The sequence below is a fragment of the Lampetra planeri genome, chromosome 10 (genome assembly GCF_965212315.1).
Source record: "Lampetra planeri chromosome 10, kcLamPlan1.2.h2, whole genome shotgun sequence".
In the NCBI taxonomy this organism is placed as follows: Eukaryota; Metazoa; Chordata; class Hyperoartia; order Petromyzontiformes; family Petromyzontidae; genus Lampetra; species Lampetra planeri.
Window position 1 is genome coordinate 13,615,984 of NC_136116.1, and position 23,508 is coordinate 13,639,491.

A 23,508-nucleotide genomic window follows, 5' to 3' on the forward strand; every position below is an offset into this window, starting at 1 on the left:
TAGACATCGATTTGGAGTTGCTACTCAAAATTTAGATCCATACGAAATAAGGGAGTCTTTACCATGGGACCATGGGACCAATTTACTGGGGAGTGATGCCTCACAAGCAGAGGTCGCAAACGGGTTTTGATTCTTTACCCGTACCCGGCCGCACCAGGGTCGCAAACGGGTACCCGGCCCCGTACCCGGCCGTACCCGTACCCTACCCGTACCCTGCCTGGGTACGGGTAGGGTACGGGTATCGGGTACCTGATTGCGACCTCTGGGATGAAGCCACGTTGCAGGCGCGGGTGGGTTGATTCTAGGAACTTGAATTGTGAGAAGAGACAAGACGTTGGGAAATGAGTGACAAACAGTTACTCACCAGTGACTCACGGCCTACCCGTACCCGGCCGCACCAGGGTCGCAAACGGGTACCCGTACCCGGCCGGGTACGGGTAGCCGGGTATCGGGTAGGGTACGGGTATCGGGTACCCGGTTGCGACCTCTGCTCACAAGTCACGTGTTCCTGTCGCCAGATACCAAAGCCAGATTCCGGGAATGCTATCTCATTGAACCATTGTCAGAATGTAAACGATGTATCTTGCACTGCTTGACTACTTTTTTTACATGATTACCGTTAAATATTCAAAGTTTCTTCCAAGACCGAATGGGAGGAGGAAATGATGGCTTGTCAGCAGCTTGGATTAATGTGAGGAGGACAGCAGCAGACGAAGCTGACGTAGGTCACGCAACAAACTTCGGACAACGTGCCGAAAAACGAACGGGACAACCCGAAAATGCATCGTAAATCTAAACAGCACAACCATGAAAAAACCTACGTAGTATTGTCATGAAGACTCCACGTTTGTCACGAACGATTGCTTACCACAGAAATATCATACGCTGGCATTTGCGCATTAGCTAAATTCATCGCATAGTGTTGTTATTGCTTCGGATCAACCAGCCTAAATTTATTTTGATCAAGTTAGGATAAATCACGTGCAAGGCAAGGATTATGTAATGCTTTCTGACATGCGGTTTTCAATGTCTTGGTGCCCACCCCCTATTAAGGGACAGATGGACAGAGCTAATTCCGTAAACACTTTCAACCAAAGTTGGAAAGCTCTAAAAAGTAATCAAATTTCGATAAAGTTACTTTGGAAATTACACGTGGAATTTTGTTACTTTATATGTAAAATCTTAAGTATTCCGAGGCTGATTACTTTTTAAAAGTAACCTTCCAGCACTGGATAATTGGAAAAGTTTGCACCCTCAACGTATCAAAGAAAACATTACACACATCTTGTTTTTCGATGACTTGTATTCACATTGCAACTCCAGCACACTTCTGCAAACCATAATCATTCTTTATTTCAATTTGTTTACTTGTCACAGTGTACCTTTGCACTATTTACAATCACCGCGGTTTAAATAAGGTTTACTGTACAATATTGTTGCCGTGATAGGTGTAATATTTTTGGTTGAAAATTTTCGTTCGTAAATCAACATCTTACTATAACTAAAACATTTGTAAATGACATGCTGTAGTGCTTACCATTGCGTGCTTTCTCTTTCTGAGCATATTCACTTGCTTGACAGTAAGATTTGGGCTAATAGGATGCATTGTTCAGGATAATGACAGTGAGTGACCTACGTGGGTCAAGGTTAGAGTCTTGTATCGAGAAAGCATCTTGGTGCTTGGACATAGTTCGTGTGGGTGTGGATGATTCTATCCGTTGTCTTCTAATCAGGTCAGAGTCCAGATTCGTTTTCTTATTTACAAGTCAATGTCAAGTAAAACCTGTCCCCCTGCTCAACGGAATTGGAGCTGGTGGTGGAAATTCCACATTCACATGGTGAGGCCCCGGGCTCAAAAGTGGTAAACAAATCGTGCTGTCTTGAGAAACCCATCTCTTGTGGTCAATCCCCTTCTATTTTCACCCTCATGCCCGTCTTCCCTCTTTCTGCTGATATTGTTGGGTTGTTTCTGCAGACTTGTGCGCTGAACAACTCGCTGTATCTGCATAGCCGTAAACACACGCCCATTCCCAGAACCTCTTCATTTATTTTCCTCTTGATCCAAAAAATCTCGCAACATTCTTATCAACTGCCACATTTAGAACTCATCTGACCCCAGCATGCTCAATCCTATAAAGGAGACGTGTGTAGAGCCAAAACAGTCCGTTCTCGGCGGTACCTTATTTTTAATGCTTTACTCACAGTCGCAAGGTTTTGGATTAACCCATTTCCATTCCGATGACGTATGTGTACGTCTTAAGTTCTTCCCATTCTGATCCAATGACGTACACGTACGTTATCAGAGCGGAATCGGAAGAGGACCATACGCGAGGGCGTGGCACAGTTTGGCGCCAACTATTATAGTGCGGTCGTGTTGCTACATTTCTCTACGGTGAGTACAATGTCTTTAAAATAACAGCAATGCGCCTCTAAATAAAATCAACACTAGCCGCTTGCGCGTTTAGAGATTCAGTGGCGAATTAGCAGACATCTCAGAACGGGAAAGGGTTATAAACTGCCGTGCACATTTCAGCCCACGATCTGTCCAATCATGAGTTGATGTAAAGTTGGAATGAACGACTCGGCTACAGGTGGAGAAGAACACTGCGACATGCTCAATTCGAGCAGGGAGTTTTTTATGAGAAGAGCAAAATATAATCAGCCGGTTTATCCACAGGGTTACTATAACTCGAGGAACTGGCCAGACGTTCCAAGCAGGAGCCTCCTGGAAATTCTTGACGCTCGGCGAGTCTGTTTCAGGGTGATTTTTTTCTAATTGCCTTGCGCAATATGTTCTCGAACCGTTGAATTGACTGATCTTAGTTTCATAGAGTATAAATTGCATAATGATAAGACTCAATAATTTTGGTTTTGTCCTATAGGGTGTGAGTTAGTCCATTAGAATGGGTTACACATTTGTGTTTTATGGGGGCGACTTTTTTTAGCTTCACTCGCAAAGTGTTTGTATTGTGGTGGCGAAGCCATGCTTGCGGTGGTGGTGATGATGATTCGTGTCGTTGGACCACGTGGCTTACTTGTAGACATCACTTTCGTGATGTTACTCAAGGGTAAAACAAAAACAGGTTTATATAAATTTAAAGCCCTAAGCCTGCATGGTGAAACTACCTCGATGAGATCTACACTCAATGTTGAGGTGTCTGGGTGGTTCGGCTCTAATATTGTGTTAAAGGACTGCCAGCAATAATGAGGATCCTGGGTTAGAATCTGGGGCTTCAGCCACCCTGGAATAAACCGAATGCTCATGTGTGGTTAGTTCATGGTTTCAATTATCATAAAATGGTATTTGTCCCTAAACTCGGCATAATCCAGGTGTGTTAAATAAACATTTTGGTATGATTTTGACGTGACGAACACTCTTTTTCAGGGCACCTAAGTGTTGTTCAAGAGGTGTATTCACATGACTTCAGACGTTATTCTGTATTGTCATCTAGTGGAGACCATTCCCTGCATAATGTGATGTTACATTTTTCACAAAGTCCCACCGGAAAAATCTTCATTACAAGGCATGACACCTGTCGCACGATTGATATGCAATGTTGACATGCATCTTTAAAAAAAATTGTAATTGGTCAGCTAATGCGTTTAATTTAGAATACAGTAATTAAAAAGCAAGTTTAGCTGTTACTATTCTGACATCAAATGAGGATACATGTCACGAAGCCAGATGGTTAAGGTTTACCATTCTTCTTTTGGTGGGCATGGGGTAGGCATTTAATTTGTAGCTTCTTCATGCCCTTGGGACTGTCAATATTTCCACATGTTCTCGACACTGCCCTTGCTATTACATTTCCTGTATAAATAAAGTCAAAAGTGTCTTGCCTGCTCAAACAAACCTTGGGGCAACATTTATCTATGTTGTCATCCTGAGCCGCTGCTGGAATTCCAAATTCCTATGGCAACAGAGGCTGGTTTATCCATAGGATGAGTACTGTTGGGAATGTCATGACAAGCCTTACGTTGTTCTCCACCAGCATTGCTGCCAAAAAACTTCCGCTAATCTGCCAATGGCCAGGTTATCTTTTTTATACATTGGGTGTTTGCTTCTCCTGAATACTTATGTTGATGAAGTGTTGTGGTCTGGTCTTCACGTGGCGTCTATATAGTATACATCCACACATATTAGTTGCAATTCATCCAATTCGCTTTGTCCATATGCATTTTGCCTACTGTTACAACCTTTTGGGGCCTTTTGGGGACACTTTTCATTGTTGCTAAGTCCCTGCTACGAGAATATGGTACGTCTTACAAATGTGGGGGGATGTGTTATTAACCCGGCTGGGTGGCGCTGTGGTTATAGCACGTGACTCAATTTGAAAGTTTGAATATTCAAATTCTGGAGATCTCATCCCAGGTTGGGGAGAATAATTCAGTCCGGCATCCCTCGAGAGTGAATAAAATTAGTACCTCTTTGTGAGAAGTCAACAGTCGTTGACCTTTTGAGAGACCTACTCTCAGCTTGGGAATGTAGAATTACAACACTGACTCAGGGTCGTAAATGAAGATGAAAGATGTTTTATAAACTGATACGTTCAGTGCTTATGACGTCCATCCTTTTCACAATGCATGTGAACAGTTATAAGTGCCACGTTTTTTTTTACTTAAAAACGCATTTTGCAATTAAACCATCCATATTAAACGTGTCTCCTAAGCAGTGGGGTGGTTGCTCATTGTCTTCAGTGGCCCTGATCTGATTGTTCGAATGTTCCTAGAGTGGGTTCCACTGCATTCAAATTTATAAAACACTGCTGTCCAAATTCATGCTGGTTTTACTCACCTTGGAGGGATGATGGGCTGTTTCAATATCTGAATTAAGCCATAGTCTTACAAAAATGAGTTTCCATTTGTTGGTACGGTAGTATTAAAAAAAAATCCAATATGACGAAAGACCTCAATTAAAATACGTAGTTTAGCAATCGTGTCCTCAATTTCCGATTGAGAATTGCTTAAATGTTTGTTCCTTGATACATCATAACCTGAACATTTACATGCACATATATGGGAACAAGCTACATCAATATTTATCTCTGCTGCAATTCTAAATGAATCTTAATTGCTAATTATGTTTGTGTCCACAGTGATAATTTACTTTCAATTCACCAAGCAAACTTGCACATTAAAAGCAATCCGACAAATTGGACTTGCCAGAATGTTTGCAAGGCGTGACGGACATAATCACGGCTCCATTATCCAGGAGTCAATTATAACATAAGGGAGTTGGCCTTCTGCAACATTGCACGGTTAAGTTTATGAATTTCACATTGGTGCATATACAGCTGCTTTGTGTGAATGTTTAAATATATGCAAATACCACCCTTGATAAAAGAGGCTTATAAATAACAGCGTAATATAGAAGATTGTAAGACCAATGCTTGTATATGCAAGCGTATTGAGCAGATTTGTGCTTTTGTTTGAAATTCCACATTTGAATTTGGATCCGTTTCTGATGTTGTTTTCGTGTGTATGGGGAGTGTTGGCAAAACATTTTTTGTGCTGTGCTATATGATCTTGGAAACATGGGCTCAATATCTGACTCCGTACACACATGGTGAGGGTTATCTCAACCTATATTTAACCTTCACCCAGGTCTTACTCGGCCTTAAATTAATGTCTCGTGTGGTGGAAATACATGAGCATTGGGGAGATGCAACTGGCAGTCGTTCACTTGCCATTCCCTCGTATGGTGTGCTGGTTTAGTAGGTGTTTGCTCATGGAAACTCTATGTCATTGTATGTTTGTGTTTAAATATATTCAGCTAACACCCTGCAAAGAGACTTACAAAGCCACGTAGAGATATAGGGGGTTTTCACTATCACTGCTTTTATATGCCAGTGTTGAACAAATGTATGCCTTTGTTTAAAATTCCACCTTTTCGACCTCTGAGCGGATTTCGGTATTGCGTGTACGCATGTGCGTTTGTGAATTTGAATGCAAAATGAAGCAAAGCAGCTTTCGTGTTTTTTTTGTAAGAAAACATTCTGACGATATTTTTGTAATCGGAACGTTGTCTCGTATCAACGGTGTTTACAGTTGGAATTACTGAAGCACTCATCCCCGCAACCCTGCAAAGACATGCCCTTCGTGTCTTGTTTTAATCTGAGAAAGGCACTGCTTTGTTGATATTGATGGATGTTGTATAGATGATTTTAACAAAACAATATGATGCAAACCACTTCAATAAAGGCCATGGGACAAAATTGGACTCATCTACTTTTGCAATGGGTTTTTATTTTTCAGTCCCTTTACGTCACATTAAGTTCCAAATTTGCGTGAATGTATTTCAAATCAATTGGAATATTCAGGGAAACTGTATTTTTACGAAACAATGTGAAGAAATGCATTACAGTAAGTGGGTATATATATTAAGTCACATCCTTCTTACTAGCCTCCCAAATAGAACCGCATCATGACTCGTACATGGAATAACCAACCAACCGTTTTATGGCAAGATGGTAATAAAGTTTCTCTAATAAATACTTTGCCCGTTTGACTCGAACAGTGATGCACCTGCCTGTGACGAAATTACCTGGATGATGCCCGACCCCCCACCACCACCACCTCCCCCTACCGGGCCACCCCCCCCACCACCACCACCCCACCGCCACCACCTCCCCCCCCACCACCACCACCTCTCCCCCCACCACCACCTCCCCCCCCACCACCACCTCCCCCCCCACCACCACCTCCCCCTACCGGGCCACCACCCCCCCCTACCACCACCCCCACTCCACCTCCCACTCCCCCCTCCACCCCCCCCTCTCCCCCCTCCCCACCACCACCCCACCACCTCCCCCCCCACCACCTCCCCACCACCACCACCACCCACCCCCCACCACCTCCCCACCACCACCCCCACCCCCCCAACCACCACCCACCCCACCACCACCCACCCACCACCTCCCCCCACCACCTCCCCCCACCACCACCCACCCCCACCTCCCCCCCACCACCCCCCCCCCCACCACCACCCCCCCACCACCACCCCCCCACCACCTACCCCCCACCCCCCCCACCACCACCACCCCCCCTATCGGGCCACCGTGGATCGAGGCTCTCGGCGCTCCACTCACCGCCCTGGCCCCCGCGCTGCCTCTGCGAGAGATTTGTTTGACGCGGCCCTCAAACTCTTGGGGTTCAACAACAGCGACAACAACAACACAATTCTCCCCTCCACCACCACCTCCTCCGTGCTTCTTCGTGTCGCCTGAGCCCGCGTGAGGCTGCGGGGTTTACTTTGCGTGCGAGGTGAGGAAGACGAAGGCGGTGGTGGTGGCGGTGGTGGCGTCTGCGGCCTTCCGTGTGTGTGCAGGCCTCGGCGTGGCCGGCACCCAGCCGCGGCCTCCTCCTCCTCCCCCTTGTTCACCCTCCACACACGGCAGGGCGGGCAGGGTTGGCAGGGTGTTCGTGCCTCTTTATTGGTTATTAAAACGACGATAAAACAAAGACGCGACGTAGGGAACGATGTGAAACGCCTCGCTACGTTGACGGTCAAATATGGATGGTGCCTTGTGGCATTGCCGCTGTTGCTGATTGTGTTGTGGCCTAAACGTCGTGAGATTTCAATTATGTTTTATTTTTATTATTTTATAATTTCCCATCTACGTGACTTTACCGAAAAAACCAAGAAGATGAATCCCTGCAGTCACGAAAGCTTTAAATCTAAATTTATATCCACACTTATATACACACTTGTGCAGCGGTAACGCGTCGGCATTGCGATATTTGGCCATGCTCACTCCGCTGCTCGATGAATGCCCCCCATGTCACGACTCCTCGGTTCGTGCGTCTTGACCAGGGCTCTTTAAGGGACTGCTTCGTGACCCTTTTTATTTTAAATGTAAGGACCAACACCGTCTCGTATTCGCCACCCCAGCGCATTGAAACATTCTTATTTTGTTACAGAATTTGCGACCAAAAATGGTTTTTGTTATTGTTGTTTGCCTACTCCCCCCCCCCCCCTGGCTTTAACCACCCACCCCTGGCCTTGACCACCCACCGGCCATCAACCTTTGACAGCGACATGTCCAGCTCAAGTCCCCTTCACACACAGGGAGGGTGACCCTTTGACGTGTGTGTGCGTGGTCTACTCCGAGATGTTAACTACCTCGTCTGGTGTACAGGAGTACGCTCCTGGGTTCGATCCCCACCCTGACACGCCTGTTGTGTATTTGAAGGTTGCACGTTCTCCCTGTGGTCGCCTTCTCCACTCCACATTTAGAAAACATGCATTGAGGGTATTTGCTATATATTGCTACTTGATTAGCCGCTTTGTTGAGCTATCACTTGTGGACAGGTCGCTTCTGAAAAAGAGCCGTATATCTCAGTGGGCCTTACCTGGCAAAACAATATAATGTTAAACTTCGTTCGCACCGTACGTAGCCAATCGTGCTAATCTTTGCAGTGGAATGCCGAGTGTGCAGCTCCACACTTTTCGCCAATGTCCTCCATATGTCTCTTCCAGTATGTCATAGCAGGTAATGTGCTTACGTTACGTCTCTAATCACTACAAGTTAAAAGATTAGCCAAATATATTCTCCCAACAACAAGTGATGAAAATAAGTGGACCAATATCATGAGATTAAGCTTCTTAAGAAGGATAACACACAATTCAGCATGGTGAAAACCAATAATCTTAAGACCAGACTAAAATATGTATTTTCTGTTCTGTAGCTCACGTTTGGCACGTGAGAAACCTTGGAGTGTAATGGGAACTTGATTGCAAACATTTGGCAACGTTGCAGAGTTGAGCATGATTGGTAAGCTTGAAATTATGGTGAGGAATGAAAGAGGTTAACATTTATTCCAGTTTGCAGCCAGGAAGCACATGCTAATAATGAATACCTTACAAAAAGAACATAAAAAATGTATTTCTTTTAATCAAAGTTCAAATATGACAAATATTGAAATTAACAATTTAAACACAAACATTACTCAAGGTCCATAACACATGCTTTTGGGGTTAGATCGCATAAATTTATCAAATGTGTCGTTAAATCCAGCCACTTAGTAAGGTTTCTCACGTAAACAGAGCATGCTAATTCGTTACTAGTATTTGAGAGCAAATTCACAACATTTACAATCTCAGTACGACGCCTGATGAAGCTAGTTATAATTACTGGCGAAACGTCATACTCCGGTTGTTAATGTTGTGGCTTTGCTCTCCAATACACCGGTGTGATGTACTCGTAACAAATTGGCACGTTCTGTTTACGTGACAAACCTTACTAATTGGGTGTGTCGAGTGGTGGCGGGTTTCACGACACATTTATTTACACGATATAACCCAAAAAAAATGTATGATGGATGATATTGGTCGCGAAAGCCTACGTTTTAAAACATTGCTCAAGGTATTCAAACATGGAAACAACAGTCACAGCATACAAACATTGAGCATATGAATAACATTCCAGACATGGGTTACAAAACAACAAACCGGAGGCACAGCAAACCCAGTGAGGTGTGTGTTTTAATCAAGAGCCTCTCCAACTGTTGACAGTTAAGAGTACTGTGTCCGGGTTTCATCTGCGCTCTTTTACTGTGGAACAACCAAAACGTGTCGTCCGGATGTTAAAAACCCCGTGTCATCCTCATCGTTAGTTTAACACGTAGGCTTTTGCGACCAATATCCATAACATCGTTTTTTTTTGGGTTAGATCGCGTAAATATATAAATGTGTCGTTAAACCCGCCACCACCCTGGCTGTGTCGTTAGGTGGAGGGTTTAACGACACGTTTATATGACGCGATCCTACCCAACAAACCTGTATTATGGATGATATTGGTCGCGAAAGCCTACCTGTTAAACTGAAAGAACCTCGACGGGGAGGATACTTTTCTTCAAGCCTCGTCATTAAATTTCGATGTAAAGCTTTCGTGACTGCAGGGATTCATCTTCTTGGTTCTTTCGGTAAAGTCATGTAGAAGAGAAATAATAAAATAATAAAAATAAAACATAATAAAATAATTCCCACGACGTTTCGGCCACAACGCAAGCAGCCGTCCTCAGGTGAAGAACAGGTCTGTCGGAAAGACAGCGTCTGAAATGAATGAGATGACATCTTAATTTCAACTAAAAGCTCATTTACATCATTCAGACGCTGTCTTTCCGACAGACCTGTTCTTCACCTGAGGACGGCTACTTGCGTTGTGGCCGAAACGTCGTGAGAATTATTTTATTATGTTTTATTTTTATTATTTCCCTTCTACGTAACTTTACCGAAAGAACCAAGAAGATCGTCATCATTAGTTGCGGTGTTGGCGTCTTTTCTCACTCTGCCACCCTTGTGCTGTTCTCCTCCTGCAGGGCCATGTCGGGTGTTCTCTTTGCATCGGTGGTGCGTGTGCGCGACGGGCTGCCTCTGTCGGCCTCCACGGACCAGCAGCCGACGGCGGCGCTGCAAGCGAGCAAGCGAAGCCTCAAGCTCTTGTCGCGGCGCTTGTCCGCTCTGCCTGACCGCTGCTCCCTGGGCGCCGCACCCTCCCAGCGTATCCAGTATGCCCCGCACCGTCTGTGGATCACCTAATGAGATGCCACCTTTCTTCAGGTCACCTGAAAGCTCACGGACATTAAGGCTTTTTCTTTTTACTTTTATCTCATTCTTTGCAGGATTAGAACTTCGGTCCATGCAGCATGCACTGCTCCACGCTCGTCGGCATGCCCACATTTGTCACCGAATGAGATGCCATCTTAATTTCAACTAAAAGCCCATTTACATCATATGGTTTAATCTTGACTTAAAGCTTTTGTGACTGCAGGAATTCATATTCTTTGGGTCTTTTGGTGACGCCACGTAGATAAAAAATAATAATCAAAATAACAATATCACGACGTTTCGATCGCCACACAAGCAATCGTCGTCAGGTGAAAAAAGAAGATTGCTTGTCTTGCGATCGAAACGTCGTGATTTTGTTATTATTTTTATTCTTTTTTCTATCTTTGTGGCTTTACCGAAAGACCCAAAGAATATCATATGGTTTATTACATGATTAAAACCATGAATTGATTTTCTCCCCAATAAATTTAAGTTGTACGATAGGCATATACTAATGAGATGAATACATTTCTATTTGGAATGCTCACAATGAGCTGTACACCAATGAGAAGGCATCACCCTGGCCTTTAGATGTCAAAGAGATATTCTGAGGTTATGTGATTCGCCTCTTATCACCACCAGGTGGCACACCTTCCCGCATGCCCTGCTATAGAGGTGTATGTCACTTTGAAAACAGAAAAAATCGTCCTCAGAGCTGGAATATGCTGAATAAAGTGGCAAACCAAATGTAACGTGATTTTTCCATGCAATCTTTGGTGATTGGACTGAGACCATCACCACTCTACACTGTCCAGATTTAAATCCAGGGTTCCCAGTGGGTATATATCGGTAGAGCACGTAAGCCCGTGTGCGGTTGGGTAAGGTGATCGGGGAGGAGAGCTTAATGCTAATTTTTATCTTTTAAAGAGCAAATAAGTATTGTTGAGGTGTTTTTTCTTCACCAGCGAGACCCCAACGTCCCCTCATGACGAAGCACCGCTGAGTCTTCTGTCAGCAACGCAAATAAAGAAGATAATAACACTGCCCCTCGCGCCGTCGTCGTTGTCTTTGCACGTGCAGCTTCATCAGCGCGCTGGGCGTGGCGTACATGCTGGTGTGCGAGGACGCCTACCCGGCCGTGCTCGCTTTCTCCTTCCTGGATGAGCTGCAGCGCGAGTTCCTGTCCACGTACGAGCGAGCGCGCATCGAGACCGCCGTGCGGCCTTACTGCCTCATCGAGTTCGGTGAGTGTGTGCGTGCGTGCGTGTGCATATCCCTCGGCAGGAGGCATGGGTGCGGTGGTAGTGTGGGGAGCGGCAGTGTCATGGTTAGTGTACTGCGCTAGTACCGGGGCACAGGTGGTGCATCGGCCAGTCATATCAGTCAACTCATGGCACCTGGGTCTCCCGTGATCCCCTGCCAGCGGGCATTCGACACTTCACATGGCTTTAAAGTGCACATAGCCTGGCACAAGTGCCGCGGTGACGTCACCGCCACTTAGTGGTGAATGGCGGTGGTTGTTGTTGTGTTGCGCGATCAACACGGCGAACCGAGATCATTTCTCGCTCACGGTCAACGTCAGTGACAAATATATGATTTGATCCTGGATCTCCCCTAGGTCAATTCCGTCTTAAATGAGTACGTGCTGTGGTGTGCAAACATTAGCACTGGGAAGATTAAGGCGGCCGGGCATGGTTGTGGCCACCTATCCCCTGGTATGCCATGGAGAGCTTCATAGGTACTCGCTAACAGCACTTAACCCCACAATCTGACTATATGGGGGATCTGTATGTGCACTCCTCTACAATGGTTATTGCACAATGCTACGCTTCCTGAGATGTGGGTTAAATTCCCAACCACGTGCCACATCAGAAGCGAATGGTATCCAAAACTGTCATAGGTCCCTTTTAGGTGAATTTAGCCTCAAATGACAGTGGTCTACAGCTCCAGAAATGTGGGGGCCAATGACCTGGAGTAATTAATAATCAACAACTACCTTTAATCATGAACCCTCCCAACACGGGTAGCAAAGCATCCATGTAGTGGCAAAAATCACTTTGGGCACTTGCCAAGTTTGAAAATATTTGCACTCGTGTATAACTTTTGCAATGATAATTAATTACTTGAGGCTCTTACTGGATTCCATAGCACAGCGAATTCAGGGAGTGAATTCACCTTGCAATGGTGACACTGAGTGATGTCGGACTCTGGCGAGCAGACACCTTCATCCAGAAGACGAAGCAGAGGTACAACAGCCCGCGGTCGCTGAGCGTTCGCCTCAACCTCACCGAGCTGCAGACCGAGCTGCGCCTGAGGCCACCGCATCAGTTGTCGGAGAGAGACTTCGCCAACGGAGGGGTGTCCACCAGTACAGAGCCGGTCCACACGAGCCTGTGTATGTCCCCTGTGTGTGTCCCCGTGTGTGTGTAAACGTGTTAGTGGGTGGGTGTGGGGAGCGGTAGTGTAGCGGTTAGCGCCCTGCGCTACGAACCCGGCGACCCGACTTCCATTCCCGCTCACGGCCAACGCCAGTGACGATTTTCTGAACCGGTACTGGGCCTCCCCTAGGTCGACTCGGCCTCAAATTAGAACCTGGTGGTGCGGTGTGTAAAAACAGTGCCACTTGGGGAGACAAAGGCGGTCGGACGTTTTGCTGGCCACCAAACCCCCTCGTGTGCCGTACCAACCTTCATAGGTGCTCACTAACAGCACTTGCCCCAGCAGTCTGTTAAGGCTATACGGGGTATATTTTTGTCTTTGTAGGTGAGTGCATTTGGGGCGGTGACATGGCCCAGCGGTAGTTTGTTCGTCACTTGTTTTGCAGCCGTTCCCGGTTCGAACTTGGCGGCCGCCCTGGTTAATACTGCAGGTGTATTAACTGTTAAAATCGTACCAACTGCTTCACAGTAAACATTTAAAATCCTGTGACGTCATTCAAAACAGTATGCCATTGTGTACCGCCATCATCGTCCAAATTTTAACAAGTAAAAAAAAATGTGCACCTAGGCACAAGTGCCGTGGTAATGTCACCGTCACTTAGTGGCGAACGGTGGTTGTCGTTGTTGTCTGTTTCTGTGTGTTTGGGAAGTAGCGGCACAGTGGCGAATGAATATGTTCTACAAACCCGGATACCTGGGTGTTTATTCCCAGCAATAAATTGTATCAATGGCAAGTGGTGTGTGAACCTGTCCTGGGCCCTCCTCATGGTCAACTCGACCTGAAAATAGCGTCGTGTGCAGTTCGTTGACATAAAAAGGCAACAACAAGACCCACGGCAATGATGAGTCACTTGGCTCAGCTCTGGTGTGCTGTGTTTGTGGTGTTTCTATGTTAGTGAATGACTTTTTACGGGGTTCTGTGCATGCTGCTTGTGTATGTGCGAGTCAGTTATCCCTGTCCTCTCATTGGTAGCCCCCCGATCGCACCTGGGCCCCGTTAGTGTCACTGGAGCCATCTCATTGCTGCTCAACTTCGTGTGCGGTCTCCTCAACCTGGTGCGGGGATTCCACCTCCTCGAGAACACGCTCATGGTGAGGCAACTCCCTTTCACAATGGGTCTAACAAAGAGACACCGTCTCCTCTCACTCAAGGGTTTCCCAATATCTTGTCATCAAAACTCTCCATCGTCCGTCCGCCTTTCTACGTTTACCAATTTCCTGCTTTTAAATACAAATTGTCATGGCAAATGTCAAGGGTCCCCCGTGGCCTCCCGTGAAAAGCTGATGAAAAATTCCTGATGTCCATCTCTGCTTACGGACGTATTGCTTCCTGCACGTCTTGCGCAGGTGCTAATGTGATTGTCACAAAATAAATACTTCCTAGGACGAATAGATGTTAAATAATCAATGCATAGACATGGGTTTACTTCTTGTTCTGCTGTTAAACACCTTAGCCATGTACCTCCAGTCTACCAAGGTTTTTTTTTTATGAAAGATGTATTTTTTTTACTGAGTGCAGCTGAATATGGCATTAGACCCCACAATGTACACGGAGAGCACTCTGCCTGTAACACCCAGCGACCCAGTAGCAGTTTGAATCAACCACATCCTTCTGATGAGACTCGGGAAAGTTATAGCCAATCCATGGTTTTCTTTGCTTAAATAAATGCTCCTGGAAACACTGATATTGACGGCCAATTATTCGATGGAGTTAATGATGAAGTATGCATCACGACCTGGTTATGTGTTTAACATTAGTCTGCTGACGGTGCACAATGATGCTTATTCATGTCGCTCCCTTACTCTGTCGTTTGGTTGCGCAGGAGGATGGAGAAGGCTCGTTTAACATCATGGTGTTTTTCCTCGCATGTTCCACATCCTTCTATCAGGTACGGTGCACTTCTGTGGATGCGAGTGTACATAAATGCATGTGTATGTTTGTGTGGAGAGTGGGGTCACAGAGGTTCGTGCAACAAGTGTTCAAGTCCAGGAAGCATCATCGGTGGCAAGTTGTATTGAACTTGTCTTGGACATCCATTGGTGAATTCGGGCTTAAATGAGTACCTGATATGCCCATACATCAGCATTTGGGAGATGGGAAACAATGCTTGGAACTGGCTAAATCATCTGTATTGTTTGCTGTACCAGCTGTAATAATCGGTGCTTGTTCACATGACTTACTCCTACAGTCTATAACGTCACACAAGGGATCTTTGTACAATGAATACATCTGTCAGAGGCGGTGATATAGCCTAGCAAAGGGGTCGGCAACCAAAATAATAAGAAACATTGTTTTCGAAATCTATAAAAAAAAAGCTCTATTTCAAGAGCTGCGATGCGTGAGAACGTGAGAATACGTGACGGTGGTCCTGAATAAACGACGTCACGAAGCTGCCCTTAAAGAGGCGCATGCGGTTGCCAACCCCTGGCCTAGCAGTACCACATATTGCGCTTGTTGGAGAAGTTCACTGTTCAATGCAAGTGGGGTGTACCAACCATTATCACGTCGTCTGCTTCACAGTGCACATCCCGTGGTGTCATTCTCAAGAGTGGGCCATTGTCTGTCGGTGTCGTCCAAATTTGCTTCATTTTTTTTTTTACAAATACCCACAAATTACTCAGTTGTGGTTATACATAGCAACCATCGCCCCTGCTGCAAAAACTCTGCAGGATCCTCCTGAAAAATAAGTCATGAGACTTGGTGAGGCTATCCTGGGTTAACAAGCGTAATACAATCATGATCATAATAATACAAATCCGGTCTGTTGAAGGTAGATGCGTGTGTGCGTGTGCGCTCTACCCGTGTGCGCCGACTTGTTCGTCTTTTCTTCGATATGTGCGGAGCCACGTTACGGGCAGCAGAGGGCAGTGTAGCAAAATCTATTATACTACTGTACTTATGTGCCTCCAAATCCGTACTCGCTATCTTCACCGCAGGATGGTGACGTATGGTCAAATAACCCCGACGACCCGCATGGCATGGGAAGGCCTTTGTCCAGCAGTGCTTTGACAAAGGGCTGTACGTGTACGCAGGAAGCTGCTGTCGTGTAATTCTTGTTACACGGGACTCGCAATCCAAATGTCGCCGTTTCCCCCACACCTGTCCACCCAGCAGTATAAATGGGTACACCATAGTCCATCGGCAGGTTTGCATGTGGTGGGTACAGTTGTGGGTACTCCCCAACCCTTTCAAGTCTTCTCACGAGTGTGGAAGAGAAGGCCAAATACCCTCCAGAGGCGCTCTCCAAATCTCTCTTTAGGAGAGGCCGTTTTACCTGCAGTGACATGAGCACGCTACACCTTTTGTTTTTTACTTTTTATATATGTCTGTGCGTGCACGTGTCCTTCCTCCTACTTTCTCATTCCCCTCCGCCGCAGTGCTCCCTGCTCGTGCGCCAGTGCCATTGGCGGAAAGCCAAAGCTCTCACGTCACTCGCCGTGGTGTGCGCGTGCAACGCACGCCTCGCCGACACCCGCACGGCCTGGCAGCTGCTCTTCCACGTGGGAGCGTCGATCATGGGGGCCGCGCAGGTGTGCGCGTGGCAGCCCGCCGGGAAGAGCGCCGACTACAACGTGTGACCGACCGCCTCTCCCCACCCCCTCCGTGCCCACACCCAACTCACGCCACCCCCATTCCACACCGGCACCTTGTGCCTACAAGGAGAACGGCTACCACACATGCCAAGCTGCCAAATTGATTTTCCAGCGGAGTGACATTTAGGGAGCTGACATCTGTATAAGTTGCTCATTTGTTACGTGGTTTTATTTTTTTGTTTCACATGTGGTGAAGGCGAATTCGCCGTCTCTGCTCCGATGAGTGTTGGCAGTCTTGCCGGTAGTGGAACTCCACACTACTGTGGAGGATGTGAGTCTATCAGACATCCACTGTTCCAGTGTATAGGTTTCTTTTGAATGTCATATCCTATCCAAGTTGTGCTTTAATCATCCATATAGCACTCTTCTAGAGAACTCAACTAGCATTCCGAGGGTTTCAAATGAAAATAACAATCAGGATTGTACCAAGCCCATCATATTTTTGCGTTTGGTAAAATGCATACCACTTGGTGAGTCATTCGTGTTTGTCCTATAGATAAACTTGCTCAAGTTATGTGGAATTTCCACCACCAGCTTTGGGCCACCCAACAAAGATGAGCACTGCCCCGGTGCTCGTTTGAGCAGCGAAACACTTTGACTTGAATTTGGACTTGGGTTCTAGTGAAGTCGAGGTACGAATAAAATGTGTTCATTAAATTACCTTTATTCCTCGTAACAATGTGACATTTTAGAAAAAAAAAACCCTGGAAGAGACTATTGTCTGTGTTACCTATAGGCCTCTTACCTAATACAAGATAAGACTTCATGTTTTGTGGCGAATAGGTTACCATGGCTTTTTTATTATCAGACCATATCTAGTCAAAAACAAATGTCAACTAATATTGTGCAATCATTGACGAATGGCTAAGAACATCAAATCTGCTGCACAACAGAATCTTGAGTGGACTCCTTGATTTTATCCCAGGATCTCAGCAGTGCTGGCAGAATGCACCAATGTAGGCATTGGCCCCCTGATCCATCGAGCCAAATTATGAATGTGGGTATCCACACGTGTAAAATTATGAGCAACTTAAAAAAAATCAAACTCCACATGTTTTCCATACCAAGCAAAAACACTTAATATATTTTGGAAGAGTACAATGTGTGTTACTATTTTTTTTTACATGTTCCCATAGTCTTTTAATTGGGGTTTAATATTATTAGCCTCTACATTTATTTTAAAAACAAATTAAAATAATAACTTAATGGTTCATCGGAGGTGCGATTCCACACCTCCGATTAGCACGGTTGGCAACATACGGTGCAAAAGATGTTGAACGTACATGGACATACAGCCTCAGCAGTTGCTGTTCATTTCACCAGCACAAAAGGTGATCACGAGCTTAGACGGCCCTTGCCAGTATTTCGAGTAAACGCAAGTACATGACAAAATGTTCCTTGTATAGACGTGGTTGGTAAGCTATTGTGCCATTGGATTTCTGTCTTGCTTGACTCATTTAGAGTGAATTTAACTTGCATTTTAGCTTTTGTCATCTTAATTTGCATAAGTATATCATAGTTCATGTCAAGATGAAAGTGTCTCCTTACAAACACGGGGTGGCACTCATTTCTATTGGTCCTGAGCCAGTGGTGGAAATTCGGGAGCATGATTTCATGCAATGATCGTAATTGATATCTGACAAAGTGGTACTCATTGTATCAGAGAGATATGGGCTGAGTAAACCCCAAACCAGATTTGGACACGACCTTAATGTGAGATGTGTGATAACCAGTGCCACCTGGCCAGATTATAATTGGTTGCTCAAATGTTTGCATTGTGTCTGTGGAGGCTTGGAAGGGAGTAATTTTTTGCATAAAGTAAAAAAAATGTAACTCAGGAATAGTGAATCCCCCTCCATTCAGTCTTCTATTTGAATTCCTCGTTCATATTTTTTTTATGGAATGTTCTTTTATAGATCTTTTCAATGCCACGTCTGCCCAATAGTTAAGGAAATTACTAACTTATGCTGCCTACTTTCAAGTTAATGATAATAACACAGAGTCGTCATTCACAAGAATGAACCATTCAATGTCAGTGTCATAACCAAAATGCCAAAAGTGAAAATTCCTAACATTTAAGTTATATATATATAAAACACATACTTGAATAACATTAATATACTGTCATCCAAAATCACAGTTTCTCCCTGGCCAAACAACCATTATAGTCCACTCATCTCCATTGGTATCCCCGATCCAGTGAATGTGTAAATTCCACATTCATAGAGTGGGGGTGGTCTATCAACAATATGATAATAGTTGAATTTCGATTTAAAGCTTTTGTGACTGCAGGGATTCATATTCTTGGTTCTTTCGGTAAAGTCACGTAGAAGGGAAATAATAAAATATTATGTTTTATCCTTTATTATTTCCCTTCTACGTGACTTTACCGAAAGAACCAACAGTTGAATTCCCACGAAGTAGCATTCATGTAATTGACCCCCGAGGGAGAATATTTTAAGTCGAAACCCAAAACAAGATTTGAACTGTCAACCTTCCAAACGTGGCTCAAGCGTGCTAACATCAAAGTTGGCTTGTCAAGTGACCATGTCAGAAGCAGCAGTGGATGTCAGAGGGTCCACCTGCTGAAAAAGTACTGGTTTAGCCATTTATATCGATACTAGTTTCTGTGCCATGGCCAAAGAAGCATGTTCTAAATTAATCGCCCTTTCCGTTATTTTCAGAGGGAAAAGATCCATAGCGCACTTTGTTTTTACGCGATGATTTACTTTGGCCATGTTCCTTTGGCCATGCTATATCAATGTATTATGTAACGTCAGTTACAGCTATATCATTAGTCATATTTCGTCTGAAGAATTGCACTAAGTAAAAATGTCACGTCTTTATGAAGACAATTCTAGTGCAGTCATCTCAAGGATAAATGCAGGCATATCTACGACTGGAGTAAAATTAAAGGAAGGCACAGCCTAAAAAACATACACTTTTGTGGTTATTTCCCTGATAAGTACATAGGCTGTGTGTGCCCTGGGCTTTTAGACAGGTATTTGAAGATTTGTTAATGGTAAAAATTATTGAAAGTGACTTTCAGGAACACCACTGTAATATGTCGTAATATAATGCAGTGTGACGAAATAACATTTTTTAATATAACAGTGACGCCACCACACATCATGACTTGTATTCATGTACAGGGTGATTCAAAAAATGTTAACACTTATAAGGGACTATCGTTTTTAATGGGAAAAGAACGGATAATAAACTGCAACATGATGACAAATGTAATGTTAATAGCTTCAAAAAGTCATAGAGTCCCTACTTGTTCGTCATCGTTGTCAACGCGTGCCTGGAATCATCTCCAGGTGGTCTCTAGAGCCTCGGAGGCACATTTCTTGTGTTGCAAATTCACAGAAGTGTGAACATTTTTTTGAAGCGTCCTGTATATGGCAGTCATTGCAATGGCATCACTAGAGGAACATTGTCACGGTGCTCCTCATTGTGGCTTTCAAGTATCTTTTATTGTTCACAAAACGTAATATTCCTTCTAGATTTGAAGCTTTCGTGACTGCAAGGATTCATACTCTTAGTTTTTTCGGTAAAGTCACGTAGGTAAAAAATAATAATAAAATAATAATAAATGAAAATAACTCAATTAAATCACGACGTTTCGGAGGCAACACAAGTCTCCGTCTTCAGGTGGGAACCGTCACTGCCAAATATACTGTATCAAGTGAAGGAAAATCCAAGAGACAAGATCTTATATACTGGTTAAGGGGAGGGGGGAGGAGCTTATCTTAATGTGGCAGACTGGGTGGGGGAGAGGTGGGCGGGGCTAGAAGGGGAGGGGGCGGGGCTGGAAGGTGGGCGGGGCTAGAAGGGGAAGGTCCAGATGTTAAGCACCTCCGCAAGAATTACAGCTGATGTTGGCTTCCAAAACCAAAAAATAGCAGCACTGTTAAACGCTGGGGATGTCAACATCTCGGTAAAATAGACTAGTACCTGTCAAATAAGATATTCCTGTCGGCTTGAAACACCGATTAGATCTATCTCTACACGATAAGAGGTCTGTTTTTTTCTTAGTTTGCGTCGTTTCAGTGACAAAAATGTAATGTTTAATTTTAGAATGTATAGTTGAAAAAGTATTGTGATATGATCAGCCATGATCAATCCACGCCGTTTACACCGCGCGTGGTCCTGCGAAGTGGCAATCGATCGTACCCTTGCACATGAGCCGCTGTTATCACTGCAACTCTCGCAGTAGTTCATGCATCGACCATGCAAATTCACGATGTCACCTGCCCAACGACGGAGCTTTACAACAATGATAGTGTAATAATGCCTTAACATCAGACTTTAAATGTAACTTCATGTTGTCAACTCTGGATTAAAACACAGGATTTTTGCAGTGTTGGTTCGCTACCATAACAGGAATTACTCCCCTAAGCCACCTTGCTACCCGCTAAGTCTTGCCTTTATATTCGAGCCGTCAGGTTCTTAAGAGACCGAGCTTAGCTGGGTGATTTTATCAAACAACTCATGCTTTAAAGTTTAAACCCTCTGTTTGGGCGCTCGAGTGAAGGAGCTGATTTTGGTTCCGAATACTGTTTATTTATTTTTAATTAATTAAACACAACAGTTCAGAGTTTTCAATTTGCTTACACATGTACAGTGAAATCTCGTTACAACATATGTGTGGATAACCTGTATTTATTCTTTTTTTTTACATTATGAAAATACTTTGATCTGAAATTACAAGAAATACACTTTCAAATTGTTTTACAAATTTCACCATTTTTACTTTTATTAATAGGCTAGAGCCTAATCAATATAATAGTGTGGTACATTTTCATGTGTTTACATTTGTCTTCGATGGATATATGAATACATCAGCAACCTTTCCAACTTCGATTTAAAGCTTTCGTGACTGCATGGATTCATATTATTGGTTCTTTCGGTAAAGTCACGTAGAAGGGAAATAATAAAATAATAAAAACGAAAACTTTATTTTATCTTATTATGTTTTATTTTTATTATTTTATTATTTCCCTTCTACGTGACTTTACCGAAATAACCAAGAATATGAACCTTTACAACCTCTCTTGATGACAATGCCATGCAAACTGTCAGCCAATCCATGGGGCGCGCTTCGTTCTCCACGCTTCGTTCTCGCCAGCGAGTTGAGAAATCACAAGCAAGGCCACATGGCAGTGTCAAGTGGACTGGCTTGGCTGGCGTTATTTGCACGATGACATCATAGCTAATGCTTGTCAGGCTGCCGCGATTCTATAGGCTGCAATACCAAGCTGGTACGAAGCGGTAAACAATGACCAGAACTTTTAAAAATTAAGTTAATATGCAATGCACATTAATATGATGTTATTTTGAGATGTTTAACATGTGATCGTGCCGAGGATTTTGGCAAAATGCATTTATTAAAAGTTTGTCAATCTGGAGGACGTTATAGTGAGGTTTCACTGCAGTTTTATTTTGGTGGTTTTTAACCGAGGGTTACAGACTTGGCATGTATGTTCAGTGAATTGGTTCCTATGGGGTTTGTGCCTTTGTGAAATAAAATATAATATACTAACGCGTATGTGTAAGCTAACTGCATTAAATAATAACATCAGAACTTCACAAATCGCAGAGCTCATACCCATGCCACTTTTTAAAATGTTAACATACTCTAATGGACATCAATCTCCAAGCCATTAAGTTATTGAATCATTTAATGATTTATTTCCAACAGCTCTCTTGTTAAAAGTAACCAAAACTTGCTGAATGCTATGAAGTAAATCTTAAATATCCTGTGACATTGGTTCTGAAGAGCAAGCTATTGTGTGCTGGTATCCTATTCCCAACGTTTTCTCAATCATTCTGAACAGATAAAACATTTACCTATTGAAGTAATACATCGCTAATTGACGTGTTATACATGTGTATTGAGCGCCTTCCGAGACACGTCGAGTAGAAGGCTTATTTATTAAGAGCACACGGGGCGATCCACTTCGTAACGCAGCTACACATCGGCGATCCTAACACGCAAGCCCATCTCAGTCATCCACTACGCTCGCTTGATTTGAAGCTTTCGTGACAGCAGGATTACTCGTTGGTTCTTTTGGTAAAGACACGTAGAAATAAAATACATTAAATAATAGAATACGAAGTTTCGATTGCAACATAAGCAGTCGTCATCAGGTAGAACTAAATTTGAGAGAGAGACAAAACACAGACACGGAGACAATAGTTGTGTGTCTCTGTGTCTGTGTTGTCTCTCTCTGCTTGTGTGCAGATAAGCTTTGTGTTTTGGGTTGCCCTGCGTGAGTTCAGAGCTTGGAGAATGATACGATTTTCCAGAGAGGGAGGGTGGATTTTTCAAAAAAATCATTTTGCTGAAAACATTGACAAAAGCGTGCATTTGGATGTTTTTAAGGGCACTGAATGAAAATGTTAAGGATTATTATTATTTTCGATTTAAAGCTTTCGTGACTGCAGGGATTCATCTTCTTGGTTCTTTCGGTAAAGTCACGTAGAAGGGAAATAATAAAATAATAATAATAAAATAAATGTATTTCCCTTCTACGTGACTTTACCGAAAGAACCAAAGAGTATGGATTCCTGCCGTCACGAAAGCTTCAAATCAGTATGATGCCAATTTCAATAAAAATCCGCCAAAGCTTGTTTCCAGTTCCTGCTATATTATGCACTGTACAGGTATTTAAAAAATCATTGCATTGTAAACTATCATATTCCCTGCAGAACGCCAGTCGTCCAAAACCTCCATAATCTTCCTTTCGTCTCGCTGATAGTATAAAAAAAACCTGACATTTTTCATTTAACCTCAACTCAGAATACTGCAGTTGCTGGCGTCAGGACTTGGATAACGAGGCGATCGTCTCAGCCCCAGTGGCACCAAGTTCAGCTTTGAGAGTTACAAGTGAGGCCCAATTACCACCGCAGCCCTAAATTGTC

General features: G+C 44.0%; 1 protein-coding gene across 1 annotated transcript; it reads left to right on the plus strand.

The window, feature by feature from the left end:
• The first annotated feature begins 7,082 nt into the window (after window positions 1-7,082).
• Window positions 7,083-16,665, plus strand: SEC22A (SEC22 homolog A, vesicle trafficking protein). Its single transcript, XM_078598375.1, has 7 exons — window positions 7,083-7,263; window positions 10,321-10,509; window positions 11,630-11,793; window positions 12,768-12,944; window positions 13,961-14,079; window positions 14,811-14,876; window positions 16,366-16,665. The coding sequence occupies exons 2-7, from the start codon at window positions 10,325-10,327 to the stop codon at window positions 16,564-16,566; spliced, it is 912 nt and encodes a 303-aa protein (XP_078454501.1). The 5' UTR covers window positions 7,083-7,263; window positions 10,321-10,324; the 3' UTR covers window positions 16,567-16,665.
• The last annotated feature ends 6,843 nt before the right edge of the window (window positions 16,666-23,508 follow it).

Excerpts from the sequence above, each read along its gene's own strand:
- SEC22A (XM_078598375.1), top strand. The coding sequence starts at position 10,325 with ATGTCGGGTGTTCTCTTTGCATCGGTGGTGCGTGTGCGCGACGGGCTG. Across the intron at positions 11,794-12,767 it reads TTACTGCCTCATCGAGTTCG|ACACCTTCATCCAGAAGACG; the intron begins GTGAGTGTGTGC and ends TCTGGCGAGCAG. Across the intron at positions 12,945-13,960 it reads GCCGGTCCACACGAGCCTGT|CCCCCCGATCGCACCTGGGC; the intron begins GTATGTCCCCTG and ends TCTCATTGGTAG.